At 44.9% G+C, this 16,662-nt stretch overlaps 1 protein-coding gene across 1 annotated transcript in view; it reads left to right on the plus strand.

The window, feature by feature from the left end:
* The window catches only part of TECTA (tectorin alpha), a 345,850-nt gene that overhangs the window by 105,010 nt on the left and 224,178 nt on the right, over positions 1-16,662 (plus strand). Inside the window, exon 8 of the mRNA XM_085646453.1 lies at positions 13,372-13,964. Coding sequence (XP_085502579.1) covers positions 13,372-13,964 — 593 coding nt within the window. The remainder of the gene's footprint in view (positions 1-13,371; positions 13,965-16,662) is intronic.

A 16,662-nucleotide genomic window follows, 5' to 3' on the forward strand; every position in this document is an offset into this window, starting at 1 on the left:
TTTTCGCCACAATGGGAAGTCAAAAGAAACGGGGAGTCTACCGTAACAGGACCAATCGTAAAAGGAATAGGTTTGGAGATGGGGCTCACCACCGGAATTCCCGAGAATCCTACCGAAACATTATTGTGCCCGGACAGAGCAGCCCCTGGGACCAGGGAAGAGAAATAGAACTATTCATTGCACCTGTATCAACTAGAAACTTCTCAGATGTCCCCATCAAATGCGCTTCTACATAAGGTCCTCACTGATCAACGGGTACTGACACCTGGCCCTCACTCTGTCCATGGCTATCCTATATATAAGCATACCCTTCGGTCGTGTCCATTGCACAGTCCTCATTATAACACTGCCTACCTCTTGGATTATCAAAATAATTATTTTCTTGTCCAACTTGCGTCGCCTCTTCTCGTCGCATATCACTGCGATCCACACTTCCCCGACCTCTTACTCTACTTCTCATAGCCCCGTTCTGGGCCGGCAACAACGGACACTGAGATCGCCAATGCCCTTCCTCCTTACAATAAGCACACTGATTTATTCCCAAAACAACAGCAGGCCCTCTGCCTCGTCCAGTTCCCGTCCCCCTTGGGACGAACCCTCTACCGCCTCTCTCTCTGCCTCGTCCTTGAACACCTTGTTGCAACAACACCCATGTTTTAAGATCCTTTGTTCTCTTTTCCGTCTTAGCCTTACTCTCATTTTCTCTATGTTCATAATATTGGGCCATACTCAATATTACCAAGGGTGTGGAAGTGGTCCAGGTACTTTCAGCGGCTTGTAGCCTTGCAGAGACTTCTGGTAACAAATTGGTCACAAAGCGATTAACAAATAATCGTACACCGCCTTCCAACGATAAATCCTGTCCACTAAAATCAATGAATACGCCCTCAAATCTAGTGAAAAAAATCAGAAACACTTTCATCTTTCCTCTGTTTACATGCGGTCAGTTTGTCCCAATCCACCTTACGAGGCGGAATTAAGGAATGCATGTACGTGATAATACGGCCAGGTAATGCCAATAATTCAGGTTTCGGCTTATCTCCAGGCTTACGATCCTTGTCCCAATCTTTTATCTGCTCCCATGTTACGCCTAATTCTTGAGCATGGTCCTGATCATGCACCTGACGCCATCCGTCAAAGGGAACTAACAATGCAAAAAATAGCTCTATGTCAGCTAAAGTCATTACGGTCGAAGAGGCCGCTTCTGTGAGTTCTTTATAATAAGCCGTGGGATTCTTACGGTGGTCGGGTAATTGTGATTTTAGCGAGAGGACTTCACTCCTCTTCCAGGGGGTGTAAACCCATTGCTCCTGCACTCGGGCATCTACACGAGGTCTAGTCACCACGCCGTGGTCATCCTTTAGTTACGGTATTTCAGAATGAAGGATAGGATGAATTTCTCACTTAGGATGCTAAGTGTCCCACGAGGGACACTTTTGATGCATTCGTTTTTGATAATTTAAGAAAACCTCCACATTTCTATACACTTCATCTGGGCTAAGTTCAGACTTATGAGCCCGGTCCTGGATGTCATACATCACTTGGGGGGCCATCCCTCCTGGAAAACACTGTTCACAGAGGGTAATAATACATGCAGCCATGTGTTTCAAGGCATGTTGCTGCATAACAGGCTCATTGTCTCGAAGCGTGTTCCATATATCAGTTATAGTGTAAATAGGCTGTCGCATCCACTGGGATAACTGATTCTCAATCATCTGTTTCTCATTCTGTCCTACAGCCGAACGGGTAAACAACTTCCGTGCGTCGAAATCACCCGGAGCACGAAATGGAGTTGAAACAGCTGGAGATGGGGTCGTGCTCGCAGAAAGGGAAGCCCACACAGGGGTGGGGGGAGACAAAACTGCTGTGGACATAATGGAAAACGGCAGGGTAACAGGCCATAAAGTAGCCGTCTCAGACACTGAGGGTGACAAAACAGAGGACATTCCCGGAGAGGCAAGGGAAGAGGAAACGACAGGGGCGGAAGCTGAGGGGCCCTGTACTAGAGTCGGGGGAACAACGGGATATATACACTGCGGAGCATAAGGTGGAGGTGGACGAGTATCCAATAAATCCTCCATCTCATCCTCCGATTCAGTCCTAGCCACATAGGTATTATCCACTTGCAATCTAAATTGTCTGTCTGCACAATCAATCCTGTGTTCAGTTTGTGCTTTATCATAAGCTATAGCTTTCTGCGTAATCGTCTGATTTCCTTTCATCCTACATACTTTCTCCTCCCGCGTACGTCTGCGATTTGCTTCCTTCTGCCACAGGTTTAGGGAGTCAAACATTGACTGTCAACTTCGTTTAGAAAATAATTGATCCTGCAGAAAATGTATCTTTTTCTCATCAAAGGACCCGGTTAAGGGCCATTGTAATTCCACATTATCTTTAGTATATTTATGCCATAGTGTATTAAACAAAAGAGGTGAAATACCATGCTTTACATACATATCATAACTTGGGCTGCCCTCAGGCGGGGCAGGTTGACTTACAGCCAAACGCGTATCATTAGGGCGGCAACAACATCCAAAGCAACTCAATTTGCTAAAACATGGCATGGTTATTGTCGTCACTCATTCCTCATTCGATCATGAAAATAAACTTCCAAACATGGCTATGTTCAAACATGCGCAAAACATACAACCTCACGCTCATTCAAACATACACAAGACAATAATATATATATACATACAAAGATATTCAAAATGACGTATTTTCAAACAAAGAACAGAGCCCATCGACTCCTGTTCGTGGAGAATCAATCAAATTCAGATTCAAAGACCGACAGATACAAAAATCAGGCAGTCCAAAGACTACCAAGAGACTGTCAGACAGGTATAACCACAGACCGACCTACAGACCATCCCGCAGCCTTCCTGGTTCACTCTTGGGACTATTCTGACTAAGCCCGCTTCATTAGCACCTCTTCAGATGTGTTCCCAAGGCTACCCAGGTACAGCCACAGGCTTTTCCGAGAGCAGTCCGGCCGGGCGCGCACCACTCGTGCCACACCGGGCGTCCGATCGGCGTCTCTATTCTTCACAAAAGGTCCGTGGAGCATCTATACGTGCAGCCACCACAATGCTGCCCCATCAGACCCCCAAGATTCTCCGTGGTACACTGACCACCAAATTCTTACACAGTTAACTGCTTCAAAAGCACTGCTCAACAGTGCATGCCAAGAACATCAAAACAATTCTACTCACCTGGTGCACACAGGTACAATTACGTGTTCTCCACTCCCAACTCCTGAAGACCAACACGGTCAGCTCCTGGGTTACGCCCGTAGGACTACGGTGAATGGTCACTAGCAGCTGGAGATACTCTGATCATGAGAGCGGAGTAAGTTCATACCAAAGATGGCTTAATTTCAAAAGGATCCTTTTTCCGTCCACCCGCTCGACCAGAATTACCCCTTGTCCTTACCACCCGTTTACGGGGAGGACGACCCAGTCACGGAGTCCCGGCGGAGTCGCCAACTGATGTACCATAAAAATAAACTAAAGGACTATACCTACCAATAGTCCCAATACCATTACCAAATAATCAGTAAGTTGGCAGTGAAGAAGATTCAATTGTTTATTTATTTAAACAAAATACTCTATAGAGGAGTCTCTCCGAACCTCAACCATCAGGTGAGCCGAGAAGACTGTTGGCTCGTATTCAAACATGAGGTTATATACTTTTCAGTTCAACACATACAATCACTGTAAAAGGAAAAACACCAGTTGGCCCTCGAGTTCCAGGAAAGGACCATATATGGCACACATCAGACCAGTACAAAGGCTTGACTATCTATTGCTGATGAGGTCAGGAGGGGTGACTCCCTTTCGTCTTGGTGCCTGGGAGTGTAGACACGGTGCCTCCAGGAATGCGCTTATCACCCCCAAAGCCAGATGCGACCTTGAGTCTTAGAATAGTCAAGTAAACAGCCTACCTTCAGCTGCTACCAGTAACTCAGATGAACTGGGGCCTGACAACTGCACGTGATCAACACGTGATCACAGCCCGTGCTTGAGCATATGTTCGGAAGATGGCGTCTGTATGGTTCTCATCCTACTCTTTTAGCAATAAACATACAGGGAGGAAATAAACGAGTTTCCTCCAAGCAAAAGCATATATATCAAACAAGGAGCGTACGTATAGATGCATCATGCTAACATAATATAGGTCCGATACTCCTTATATACGGGAAATCTACTTTTTATCCCTCAGACTAGTGTGAGGTTAGAGGCAAGGGCACTCAGGATAGAGGAACAAAACTGTCCCCATGCTGGGATATTCCCATCCCAACAGGCCATACTGCACAAAATTAGGGCAAAGATCCAACAAGATCCTTTTGCAACATTGTTGATGCTTGTCTAATAAAGCTAGATCAAAAGGGTTTTCTGGAATACATGCTCATACTGTGTTGTATAACGTTTAGCAGTGCTGCACAAAGAAGTAAATTTAATTTTGCTGTTTTATCTTCTTTTTTAATGCAGCAGGTGTTAAAGTCATTGTACCACACATAACAAATATGAAAAGTGTTATGTTTTAAGTAACATTATTTAAGTCAATTTCTTGACAAATAAGAGGCAAAAATTCAGATTGCTCCATTTTTTGTGCTAAATTCTGTGCTATGTTGCTTTTTCTGCAGATATCAACAAAGGAGCAACATAAAATGTCTTCCATTTTAGTCCTTGTGAAGTAGACTCTTCTTTCTCTTCTGTGATCATGAGTGTTAGACTTTACTGCCTTAGTGTGGTCTCCCCCTCAACTTTTTGCATACTTCCTTCACATTTCTGACCTCGTTTTTGCTGGCTTTAGGACTCTGTATACTTTACCATTGCTAACCAGCGCTAAAGTTCTTGTGCTCCCAACCTTAAACATGGAAATACTGGCTCACCCCCAATTGACATATTTAATTTACTTATAAGTCCCTAGTAAAGTGCACTACATGTGCCGTGGGCCTGTAAATTAAAGTCTACTGGTGGGCCTGCAGCACTCATTGTGCCACCCACTTCAGTAAACCTCTAACCATGGCTCCGGACAGCCACTGCAGATCCTCTGTGTCCAGTTTACCCTCGATTTCGACCTGGCAAGATAAATGTCCTGTCAGGCCTTAAACCTTCCCTTTTTTTTATATATATATGCCACCCCTTAGCTAGGCCCTGGACAACCAAGAGGGCAGGGTGCAATGTATTTAAAAAGTAGGACATGTACTTTTATGTTTTACATGTATTGGTAGTAAAAAACTCTAACATTAATTTTTCACTACTGCTAGGCCTATATCTCCCATAGGATAACACAGCGATTACCTTATTGCATTTTATAAGGGTAATTCCTAATTGTGAAGAGATAGACTTTCCAAATTTGATGTCTCTGGAATCCCAATTTAAAGTCCAAACTTATAGTGAAGTCAGATTTTAAATTGCAATTCTGAAAATACCACTTTTAGAGAGTTGTAATTTTCTTACTTTAGCCATTTGGTGCCTGCTGCCTATCTCTGATACGCATCTCGGGAGTGTGACAGCTGAGCTTTGTGTATTCCCCCTAGACCGCCACACGCAATGGGAGCTTAGGTGTGACGTGATGGACCATCCTGGGAGGCTCAGAGGGCGGAGCTTGACCCAGCCTCACTTACACCTGAATGGTCTTTGTTCTCTCCCCACACAAAGGATTGCCTACCTCCCCCTTCCATAGTGAGTCTGGAGCCAGGGCGGGAAGGGAGGACCTCTGTGCACTTCAAATGCCTTTCTTTGAAGTTTCACCCACTTCAAAGGCACCACCGGCTATAAGTACTGGACCTCAGACACCACCACATCAGTACACTTCTGGAACTGTGAAGACCCTGCCAGGAAGAATGACTGCTGTGCTTCTGAAGGACTGCCCTTCTGTTCTACTGCTGCTCTGCTGGACTCCTGCCTTGCTGTGGTGTCATGCTGCCTGCTGTTCCCCTGTCTGGGGAGAAGGATTAGACCTGCATCACTTGAACCCAGAGTGACTCCAAAGGCTAGCTGACTGGCCTCCTGATCTGAAGTCTTAGGGACATAAAAGACTTCTGACTTGCCGGCTGTGCACCTGGAAACTGCCATCTGTGAGTCTGCCCTGCCAAGTGGTGCCTCCCAAGTCCTGGACCCTTGGAAGTGAGGCCCGAGGTGCTTGCTTCAGGAAAAACTCACGCATCCTTTGTCGAATCGTCACCCTTCCTTGGATCAGAATCGGCGCATCACCCCTGTTGCATGGATCAAAATGGGTGCATTGCTCCTGTTGCATGGATCGGAGCCAGCGCATCGCTCCTGTTGTGTGGCCTAAACTGGCACATCCCCTTTACTGTGTGGATCGGCCCTGACTCATCACCTTCAGAATAACCACTGAATAAGGTCTCCGTATCTCTGTCAACGGCATCCTCAACGATGACACTGATATTCCGCATCGCTCCTCTGTGCTCATTGGAGCCGATGCATCGTTGCTGCTGCGTGGATCAGGCACGGCGCATCTCCCCTGTTGTGTCAAGCAACACAGGTGCATCGCTTCGGCTGTAGCCCGCATCTTCGACATCAACCCAGCCCGGATCAAGGTACTTTTGTTCAGGGGGCCTCACTGGGTCCCTGTATCTGGCCCACGCTCTATCGTGGTCGGCCTGAACTTTTGTCTTTGACCCGGTTCGGCTCAACCAGATATCCAAGTAAGTGTTTTAACATCTTAAGTTCTACTTATTGGATGTTGGTTGTTTTGGTCTTGTTTTATATAATAAATTAAGTTATATTTTTCTAAACTTGTGTGGAATCTTTTTGTGTAGTGTTTTTCACTGTTTGAAGTGTTGCGCAAATACTTTACACATTGCCTCTAAGTTAAGCTTGACTGCTCTGTGCTGAGTTACCAGCAGGTGAGCACATGTTAATTTAGAGTTTGCCTGTTTCCCACCCAAATTAGGATTGTGGTTGCTGCCTGACTTGGTCTCATACACTAGTCAAGCAACAACCCAATTTCTAACATTGGTGATCAGTGGCGAGGATAGGACTTGTGTTTGTGCAGTGGCACACAGTAACTTGTTGTACACTACCCATGCACATCCAAGACCAATTCGAATTTGAAATTCTCCCTGATGGGCTTTTTGATTTTTCTCCAAAATCATGTCTGTGGCTGCTGGTTCTACAACTGGAAACATGGAATTTGGCTGGCCGCCCTTGAATCCTATACAGTGGTCCAGGTGAAAGAGTTTTACAAAGAGACTGGACTTCCTGCCAACAGTGCCACCAATAAGGTGGAATTGCAAAAGCCACTCAGGGCCTGGCCAGAAGCTCGCTCGGAGGAGGACAACCACACAGCTGACTATGATGGATTGAGGGAGTCTGAGACTGACTCTTCTGAGGAACCATCAGCAGTGGCTGGGGGTGAAACCCCTGAATTGTAGCCGCCTGTCACAGCATGGAGCTGTTTCTCTTTCCGTGGCCTATCCCCAGAGAAACTGAGGGAGAGGAAGGGTGGAGAGAGCATTCAAGCTGCAGCTGGCCAAATTAAAAATGGAGGAAAAGAAATTGGCAATGGAGGAGAAAAAGGCTGAAAGGGCCTTGGAGGCAAAGAAGGCTGAGGGAGAGAGCCTTAGCAGAAAAGAACATCTTACTTGCCCATGAACTGAGTCTAAAAGAGCTGGACAAGAAGGCCAGGCAAGCAGATTCCAGCAGTGATGGTGGAAAGATACCAGCAGGACTTGAAGTAGACAAAAGGGTTTGCATACCCCGGATTTGGTGCCCAGTAGTGTGGTGGGAGGTGATATTAATAAGTGGTTTTCTGCTTATGAAGTTGCACTGAAGGTTTACAGGGTTCCTGAGGAGCACTGGGTTGGGGGGGCTGTGGAAACACATGCTTACTGTGGGGAAGTACACATTTGTTACACTATAGGTTAGGGACCAAACTAAGGTTACCCCTATGAAAGTCATTTTAATTGTAAAATTTGGGCTGACCCCTGTGAAGAATCGCCAAAGAGTCAGTGACAGCAGAAGTCTCCCAAACAGTCCTGGGTATATTTTGTGGACTACTCCAGCAAGGCACTGAATAGTTGGGTGTGGGGCAGCAAAGTTAATGATTAAGTTGGGTTGTACAATTGAATCTTGAGAGAGCACATACTCAATATCTCTTTACAGAGTTGCGCCAGCACCTACTTGACAGTAAGCTGACTGACCCCAGGAAGCTCGCTGAGGAAGTGGACCTTTTTGCTAGCACCAGAGTGTCCAAAAAGATATATGTGGGTGACACCCACAAAAGTGGCAATGGTTCGACTGAAGGAAGAGGGGGGAGAAAAAAGTAAAAGTAAGGAGTTCTCAAAAGCCCCCTAAAAGAATTCTCAAGGGAGTTGTGGTAACCGGTCCCAGTCTGATCCTAAGAAGAAGGGATTCTATGATCATAAGTGTTGGACTTGCCCTTTTTGCAGGGTCATTCCTGAACATTTTGCCTTCCTCCTGTATTTTTTCTGACCTGTTGGCTGTTTTATGACTCTGGGCCCTTTACCACTGCTGATCAGTGCTAAAGTGCATATGCTCTCTATTGTAAATTCATGTATTGCACCATGTGTGCCCGGGTCCTGTAAATCAAATGCTGCTGGTGGGGGGCTTGCAGCACTGGTTGTGCCACCCACAGAAGCAGCCTGTAAAGTCTGTCTCAGGCCTGCCATTGCAGAGCCTGTGTGCAGTCTAGTACTGCCATGTTGAAGTGCACCCACTTACCAGTCCCTAAACATTTCCTTCTCTTCATATCAGACACCCCTAAAGTAGGCCCAAGGGCAGGGTGCATTGTAAGTATAAGGTAGAACATGCCCTGGTGTGTGTGGCATGTCCTAATAGTGAATTACAGCCATTTTCGTTTTTCACGATTGCATGGCTACCAGTCCCCATAGGCCAGAATGGGCAGTTTGATTATAACATCTTATAATCCTAAATGACCCAGGGAACATGGTAGAAATTCAAATTTAGTATGCCTGAACTCAGAATGATAAAATACATCTTTTAGTAAAGTTGGTTTTAACATTCTGTGTTTGAAAATACTACTTTTAGAAAGTAGGTATTTTCTTACCTAACCATCCAGCCTGCCTCTGCTAGCTTGTGTATTGTATGTCTGGTTTTGTGAGTGAAAGTGGCTGGGGGATTCCAGGAGACAGGGTGAGTCAGCACAGGGCTGAATAGACCTATCTGCATGTAGAGTGGTGGGAGGAGTCAGCACCTGGGTCTGAATAGGGCCGTGCCTGCCTTCCACAATGCTGGCTCCACCTCCTATGGTGCATCTGATGTCCCTGGCCCACACTGTCAAAGGAAAGAAGGAGTCCTGTAAACAAAGGGCTCCAGGACTGCACAGAACTGGTTTGGACCAGGTGCAGGTCCCTCTACCTTCAGAGGATAAATGATTTAGTAGTATAAATATGGGGACCCAGACCCCAAGACTTTAGATCACTTCTGGAACAACAAGACAAACCTCTGCCAAGGAGAAGAACCAAGGAAGCTGTAGAAGTTGGACTGCCCCCCTGCCAGTGTGCTGTGTTGCTGAGTTGGCCTTCAGTGGTGTCTTCAGTGCCAAGGAGAGGAGAAGGAACTTTCAAAGAACTTTCATCATCTTGCAGAATATTACTCCAAGGGCTTGAACTTGTGCTTGCCTCCTGCTGAAGTCTCAGGGACAAAAGACTTCACCACCAACTCCCCTCTGAATTTCCTTGCTGGGAATTCTGTCTGCAGAAGCCTGCGTGTCGCTGGGAGCTGGAAGCGCGACTCAACGAAGAACAAGCATGTCGCAGTCGCAACTGTTGCCGTTGTATCGCGGAGGAGCTGGTCACTGCTGCAGAGGTCACCGCTGCATCACCAGAGAAGCATGCCTTCGTTAAATCTGTTACATGACGCATCACCGGAGAAGCGTGTCGCCGGCGCAGAGGTCGCCGTCGCATCACCGGAGAAGTGTGTCGCAGGGCCTGTCGCGGCTCGAAAGTTACAGAGTTAGCCACACGGCCGCCGGGCATGCACACATCGTCTTCACGTCGTTGCATCAAGGGCACCATCTTATCGCATCGCACCGGATTGTTGCATCGAATCGAGGCGCCAACTTGTCGCATCGTAACCGGAATGCAGTACGAGAATCAACGCATCACCTCTCCTCCGGTAAGGACCAAGACGCATCCTCTACTCTGCGCAAGCATTGAGGCGCGATGCATCGTCTCCCCCGAAATAAGGAACCGACGCATCTCCATCCCTGTGAACCTTTTGTTTGTTTTGCGTTACGCATCCAGGTACTTTTGTGAGAACTTTGTTGCATTTATCATCAACTTGAACTAAGTGACTTCTACCATCTTGAAGTATATTTTGGGTACAGTATTGTGGATTTTTGTCATTTGTGGTCCTGTGTTAAGTCTATATAAAGAATACTTATTTTTATACAACCTGTGTGGTGTCCATCTGTAGTGTTTTCACTGTGTTCACAATGCTTAACACACTGCCTCTGAGATAAGCCTGTCAGCTCGTGCCAAGCTACCAAGGGAGTGAGCAGGGGTTATCCAGTAGTGTAATCCCCTTTACCTGACTTAGAAGCAAGGGTCACTATTTGGTCAAAGGTACCTACCTCTGCCAACTAGAGACCCCCAGTTCTAACAATAAGACATGGAGGTTTGTACCCCAATGTACTGAGTGCTTTGTATGGCACTTCAAGGGTGATTTCAAATGTTCCAAGAGGGCACAGCCCCCACCGGTAGGCAGACACGTGGGTTAGTGACTGTAGTGCTTGCTGATGGGGTATTCCCAGTTAGCTTTGGGGGACAGACAGAGGTAAAGCCAGTTTCCCTGGGGGATAAAGAGATGGTACCTAAACCCACAAATTGAATCTTGGCTTCAGGAAAAGGGGTAAACCTAATCCAGGCAGGAAGAGTAGAGAGGTTCTTCCTCTTATAGGAAGAGGTACTGGAGGGATACGTCCTCCCTGACTAATACATGCAAACAAATAAGTATCCCACCTAAATACTAGGAAAGGTCAAGCTCTACTGTGATGAGGTGATACATCGCAAAGCCTCCACCTATTACCATTAAAGGTGACCCACTTCCTATACTTTGAAGTATTCGCAAGGCATGTGGGTTTAGGTGGGGAAGAAAGCAATTTCTTTTTATTATATAACACTTACACACTCTAGTAGTGCCATGCTTCATCATCAGGTTCACCCTGACTCCTAAAGGCCAGAGTGGGCTTGATAATCTTCCAGGGAGCACTTAAGAGAAATAGGCCAGGAGGTTTAAAGACTAAAAATCCTCTGTTAAATCCAGGTATCCCTTTATTTGTGGAGTCGCCGGGGATATTAAAATTTATTATAAAGGTAGGGTCCTGAGGAAGTAATGGTCCTATGGCCCTTGTGCCGTGCCAGCATGTTTCAGCCCTTTGCGAGTGGCCTGAGAGGGTCCGGGGCTTTCTTCAGGACAATGAGTATTCCCTCCATGGATTGTAGTGAGGTGCTACCTAATTTCTGATATAAAGGGCAGAAAGCTGCACTTTGAGGACCAGTCTGTTATATACTTATCTTAGATCCGGTACTCCGGAATGATGTGTCCAACCTTATTATGGTGGATTTTTCGTTTCTCAAGAGACTGCGAGTGGAGGAGTAGCCCTATAGTCAAACATTCGTCATGTGTCCTGCCCAGTTTGCTCACCTACTTGGGTTTGCGTCTCACACGGGCACGCAACTAGGGGCATAGGACAATTACTTCCTCACGACCCTACCTTTATAACAAAGTTTAATATCCCCGGCGACTCCGCAAATAAAGGGATACCTGGAATTAACTGAGGATTTTAATCTTCAACCCCCCTGCCCTATTCCTCTTAAGTGGTCCCTGGAAGAGGGTCGAGCCCACCCTGACTTTTAGGAGTCAGGGTGAACCTGATGATGAAGCATGACACTACTAGAGTGTGTGAGGGTTATGTAATAAAAAGGAATTGCTTCCTTCCCCGCCTAAACCCACATGCCTGTGTGTACTTCAAAGTATAGGAAGTGGGTCACCTTTAATGGGCAATGGGTGGAGGCTCTGCGAGACACAGGAGCCAGCATGACTACTGCCAAGTATCAACTGGTGTCTGTGTCCTACCAAACACATTCCACCAAGTTGTAGTTGCCGATAATTGAGAGTCATCTACTGGTGCCTCTGGTTCCCTTTGACTGGAGGGGGTGGCCCAGGTTCTCTGAAAGTTGTTGTGAGTCCTGCCATACCTGTTGATTATTTGCAAAGCAATGACCTGGAGCACACTGCCTGAAGGGAGGTAGAGCTCAGGTCAAACTTGTAGATGATGGGATTGCCTGAGTGGGTCTGTATGACCACACGGTCCATTGCTGCTCGCAAAGGGAGTCAAGGGCGTCTGAAACCTGGAAGAATGGCCCAGACAACTGCTTAGGAGAGGGCTAATGGGTGTGGGAAACTGTGGAGGTTGACATCACACACACACACATATATATATATCACACACATATATATGTATGTATATATATGTCTATAAATATATATATGTATATATGTTTGTGTGTGTGTGTGTGTGTGTGTAGGTAGCAACAGACTCCCACAAAGTTTCTTCTACAAATCAGGAATAAGCAGCACCAAAACCATTGAACAAATGTTCTTTCTTTCAATGACAGTGCAAAAAGGGGACAGTCATATATATATATGTGTGTATAAAAAAGTGTAAAAAGAGATTCCCAGGCATGCCACTATAAACAATACCATGTGACTTGAACACATATAGATAGAAGCCCATATGTTAGAACATGTACACCTTCAAATTAGACAAACAACTTACTAAAATCATTAAAAAAGTCTTTGAGATACAGTACAGTTTGATTGTTCCAAAGAGTAGTATTTCGAAATCTCCATACGGATGTGTCAAAATAATGACAAAAATTAACTGTCTGTCTTTGTCTCTCTGTGTAGTATACTAGATCACAACAGTAACAAGATTATTTGTTAGATTTGGTATGCAATTGTGTTACACATATAGGACTGTACGGTGTTGGGTGTAATTGTTCTCTTCGATCAGTTATTGTACACTTCATCACAAAAGTATTTTTACAGTGTTTTTAACAATATAAAAATAAAAAAACTTTTTTAATGATTTTAGTAAGTTGTTTGTCTAATTTGAAGGTGTACATGTTCTAACATATGGGCTTCTATCTATATGTGTTCAAGTCACATGGTATTGTTTATAGTGGCATGCCTGGGAATCTCTTTTTATACTTAGCATAAGTACCCTATTTCCCCTGGCTATTTTAGGGGGTCCCTCTCATTCTCAATTTTCTAATAGTATAAAAAAGTGGTCTTTAATAGAAAATGCAACTATGCTGTTTGATAAATAACACATTTTTCTTCTTTTTTGCAGCTGCAGCCGTGCGTTGTCCTCAATTTAGTCATTATTCAGTTTGCACCAGTAGCTGCCCTGCCACCTGTTCTGATCTCACTGCGCCACTCATGTGTAGCTCTCCTTGCACCGAAGGCTGTGAGTGCAATGAAGGATACGTTCTTAGCACCGACCAATGTGTCCCACTGCACAGCTGTGGCTGTGACATGGACGGGAGGTACTACGTAGTGGGGGACTCCTTCTGGGCATCTGCTGACTGCAGCATCCAGTGCTGGTGTGAGGATGGTGGTGACATCACATGCTTCAACACCACCTGCCGCGAGGGTGAGATTTGCTCAGTGGAAAATGGATATCAGGGCTGCTACCCCAAGAGGGAAAGCATATGCTTAGTGAGCCAAACCCAGGTCTTGCACACCTTTGATGACACAACATTCAGCTTCCCGCTGGAGTATTCCTACACTCTGCTCAAAACCTGCCCTGATAAATCAGATTTCCTTGAAGTGGACATCAGCAAAAAGAAGCCAGACTCTGACAATAATTGGCTCCGCCCACTGCGAATCCAAGTAGCTAAGCAGGAGATCAAGATTAGTGGTGGTATCACATCGGAAGTCAAGGTGAGTCCCATGATCTTATTGATTTATTTGATTATTTATTTATTGTAATTATTGAAAATATGTTTAGTAATTGAAAATCACTACAGACAAGGAGATTAGACACAGATAGGACAAAGAATCTACATTTTTGTGAACTTTTGTTAGGCCATCCCCTAAACGTTTTTGAAGTAGACACCTGTGTTTAGCCTAAAGCAGCTTTTTATATGCTTACATCTCTGACAGAAACCAGTCCTTAACAGTGAACTGTAAAATTCATATGCTGTGCCCCTCTCAGGGGATCAACGAGGCATCCTTTATCAAGGGGGTTGGAAGATGATTCATGAAAATAAAGCAAGCAGAGGATGGGATAGTGAAGTCTGCTCTGCATCAGAGCTTGTTGGCACTTATTGATGATGGATGAGGTTTTCTTCGAAGAGATGCTCTAAATCTCCTTTCAGAAATGCAGATGGGATCAAGCCACCCTGAGGAGCAGAGGAATAGTGTAATAGATGCTGGCCACATAGTACAGGAAAGTCTGCCTATAAATTTGCATTTCTTTACTACCATTCTACCAATGTAGCCGAGAACCAACTCATACAACTCTTGCCACTTTACTTTGAAACCTATTAGAAATTATGTTTTGGTATATGTTATTTTTATAGTGCAAACCTAGCCAAAGTAGTGCAGCTCTCTATAGGATCAATATAAGCATAAAGTGAATGAAGGATAGGAGAGATGACTGGTTTGTGGACTGTTAATGCATTTTGATGCGGTGTTCTCTAAAGAGGTGCATCTTCAACAGTTTCTTAAATTAGAGAAGTCCTGCCCGGGGATGTCTTAATGGATAAGTGATGTTCCAGACCCTGGGTGTATAGATGGGAAAAGCCAGCTGCATTGTATTTTTAACCACTCTTAGTCTGCAGTTTGATGGTGTTGAAACCAACAGAGATAGTGAGCTTCTCTGAAAGATAAGCGGGGTGCTGGTCATGATGGTTCTGAGTAAATGATGCAGCCAGTTTTGAGGATGGGGTGATCTGGCAATGCGAGAAAATGGAGTTCCATCAGAGCTGGGTTGATGTGATCATATTTCTACAGGCCCTGGAAGACGTGCTTCAGTGTTTAGGATTCCCGTAAATAAAGCCAGAGTAGAGTGGGAAGGCCATGGAGAAGGGCATTACCATCCTCCAGATGCGAGAGTATAAAGGCATAAACAGCAATAATGAAGTCACTGTCTGGAAGAAGCAATTTAATTTGTTTTTGTTTTAGAGGAGATACCTAGTACCAGGTTGTCTTTGTTGTTTTGGCAATGTGTTCCCTGATGGAGAGGTTGGTGTCCAAGGTGAATCCAATTGACTTGGCATTCAGTGTGAGCTAGGGATTGAAGCCTTCGAAGTTTGTGTAATTGAGCCTGGCTTGTACTGTTTCTTGTTGGTTTTTTTTCAAGAAAAATAACTGGAATTCTGTCTTGATTGGGCTCAGTTTTCAGTAAGCATTGGACATCCACTTCTGGATGATGTTCAAGAGTGTTTGAGGAATAGTACCTTTATTATACACTCACTACTAAATACTGTACATTAAATTACAAATATATACATAAGATACATACATTAGCTAGATGGTAATACCCTCAGTGACACCCTCTGTTGGACCTGTCCCTCTCTGCAGTGTCACCTCCAAACATTTTGCCTTTTGCCCTCCACTTTTTGTTAAATTTGTTTTGTTGGCTTAGGACTCTGTGCATGTTACCCTTAAAACATGGTTAAATTGCCCTATACCCCATAGGCATATTTAATTTGCGTATAAGTCCCTTGTAGAGTGCTATACTATATATCCAGAGCCTGTAAATTAAATCAATCAATGGACCTGCAGCACTTGGTGTTCCACCTACTTAAGTAGCACTTTAAAATATGTCCCAGGCCTGCCATTGCAGCCTGGATGTAGTTTTAAACTGACATAGTGACTTGACATTTACAAACACTTGCCAAGCCGTAAACTCTCCTTTTATTACATACACATCACTCCTAAGATAGGCCCTAGGTAGCCCATAGGGAAGGGTGCGATGTCATTAAAAGGCTGGATATATACTTTTAGGTTTTACATGTTCTGGAAGTGAAACACGTCTAAATTCACTTTTACACTTGTGAGGCCTACATCTCCCATGGGATTTCTTATTACAATTAATAAGCTGTGATTTCCAATTGAGAGCTGGTAGCTATATCATGATGTTTTGTGTCTTTGGAATTGTAATGCCTAAACCTATTTATAAAAGTGGCATTTTTCTGCCTTAAGCCCCTTTGTACCTGTAGATTGTCTTGGGTTACATGACTGGGTATAACTGACATTTGGGCTTTGTGAATTCCTCCAAGACAGTCACACAATAGAGGGACTAGTTATGCTTTAATGGGCCATCTGCTTGCAGGATGTTTGGGCAGAACTGAGCACCTCCTAATTTGCAACTGAATAGGGAGTACTCTGTAATAACACAAAGGACCTGTCACCCCCACATTATCACTGCTGCCAGCTTAGAGCCAGGGCAGGGGAGTCAGGTGATTCCATGCACTTCAAAGCAACAGTCTCAAAGCTTCTCCCAAGTTCCAGAACCAGGGCACCAGGGTATAAAAGTAGGACCTCAGATACCAACTCTTCAGTACACTTCTGAACCACTGGACTCTGCCAGGAAGAAGGACTGCTGGGCTGCTGAAAGGACTGCTACTCTTCT

This window comes from Triturus cristatus, chromosome 3_1, assembly GCF_964204655.1.
Source record: "Triturus cristatus chromosome 3_1, aTriCri1.1, whole genome shotgun sequence".
NCBI classification, from domain to species: Eukaryota; Metazoa; Chordata; class Amphibia; order Caudata; family Salamandridae; genus Triturus; species Triturus cristatus.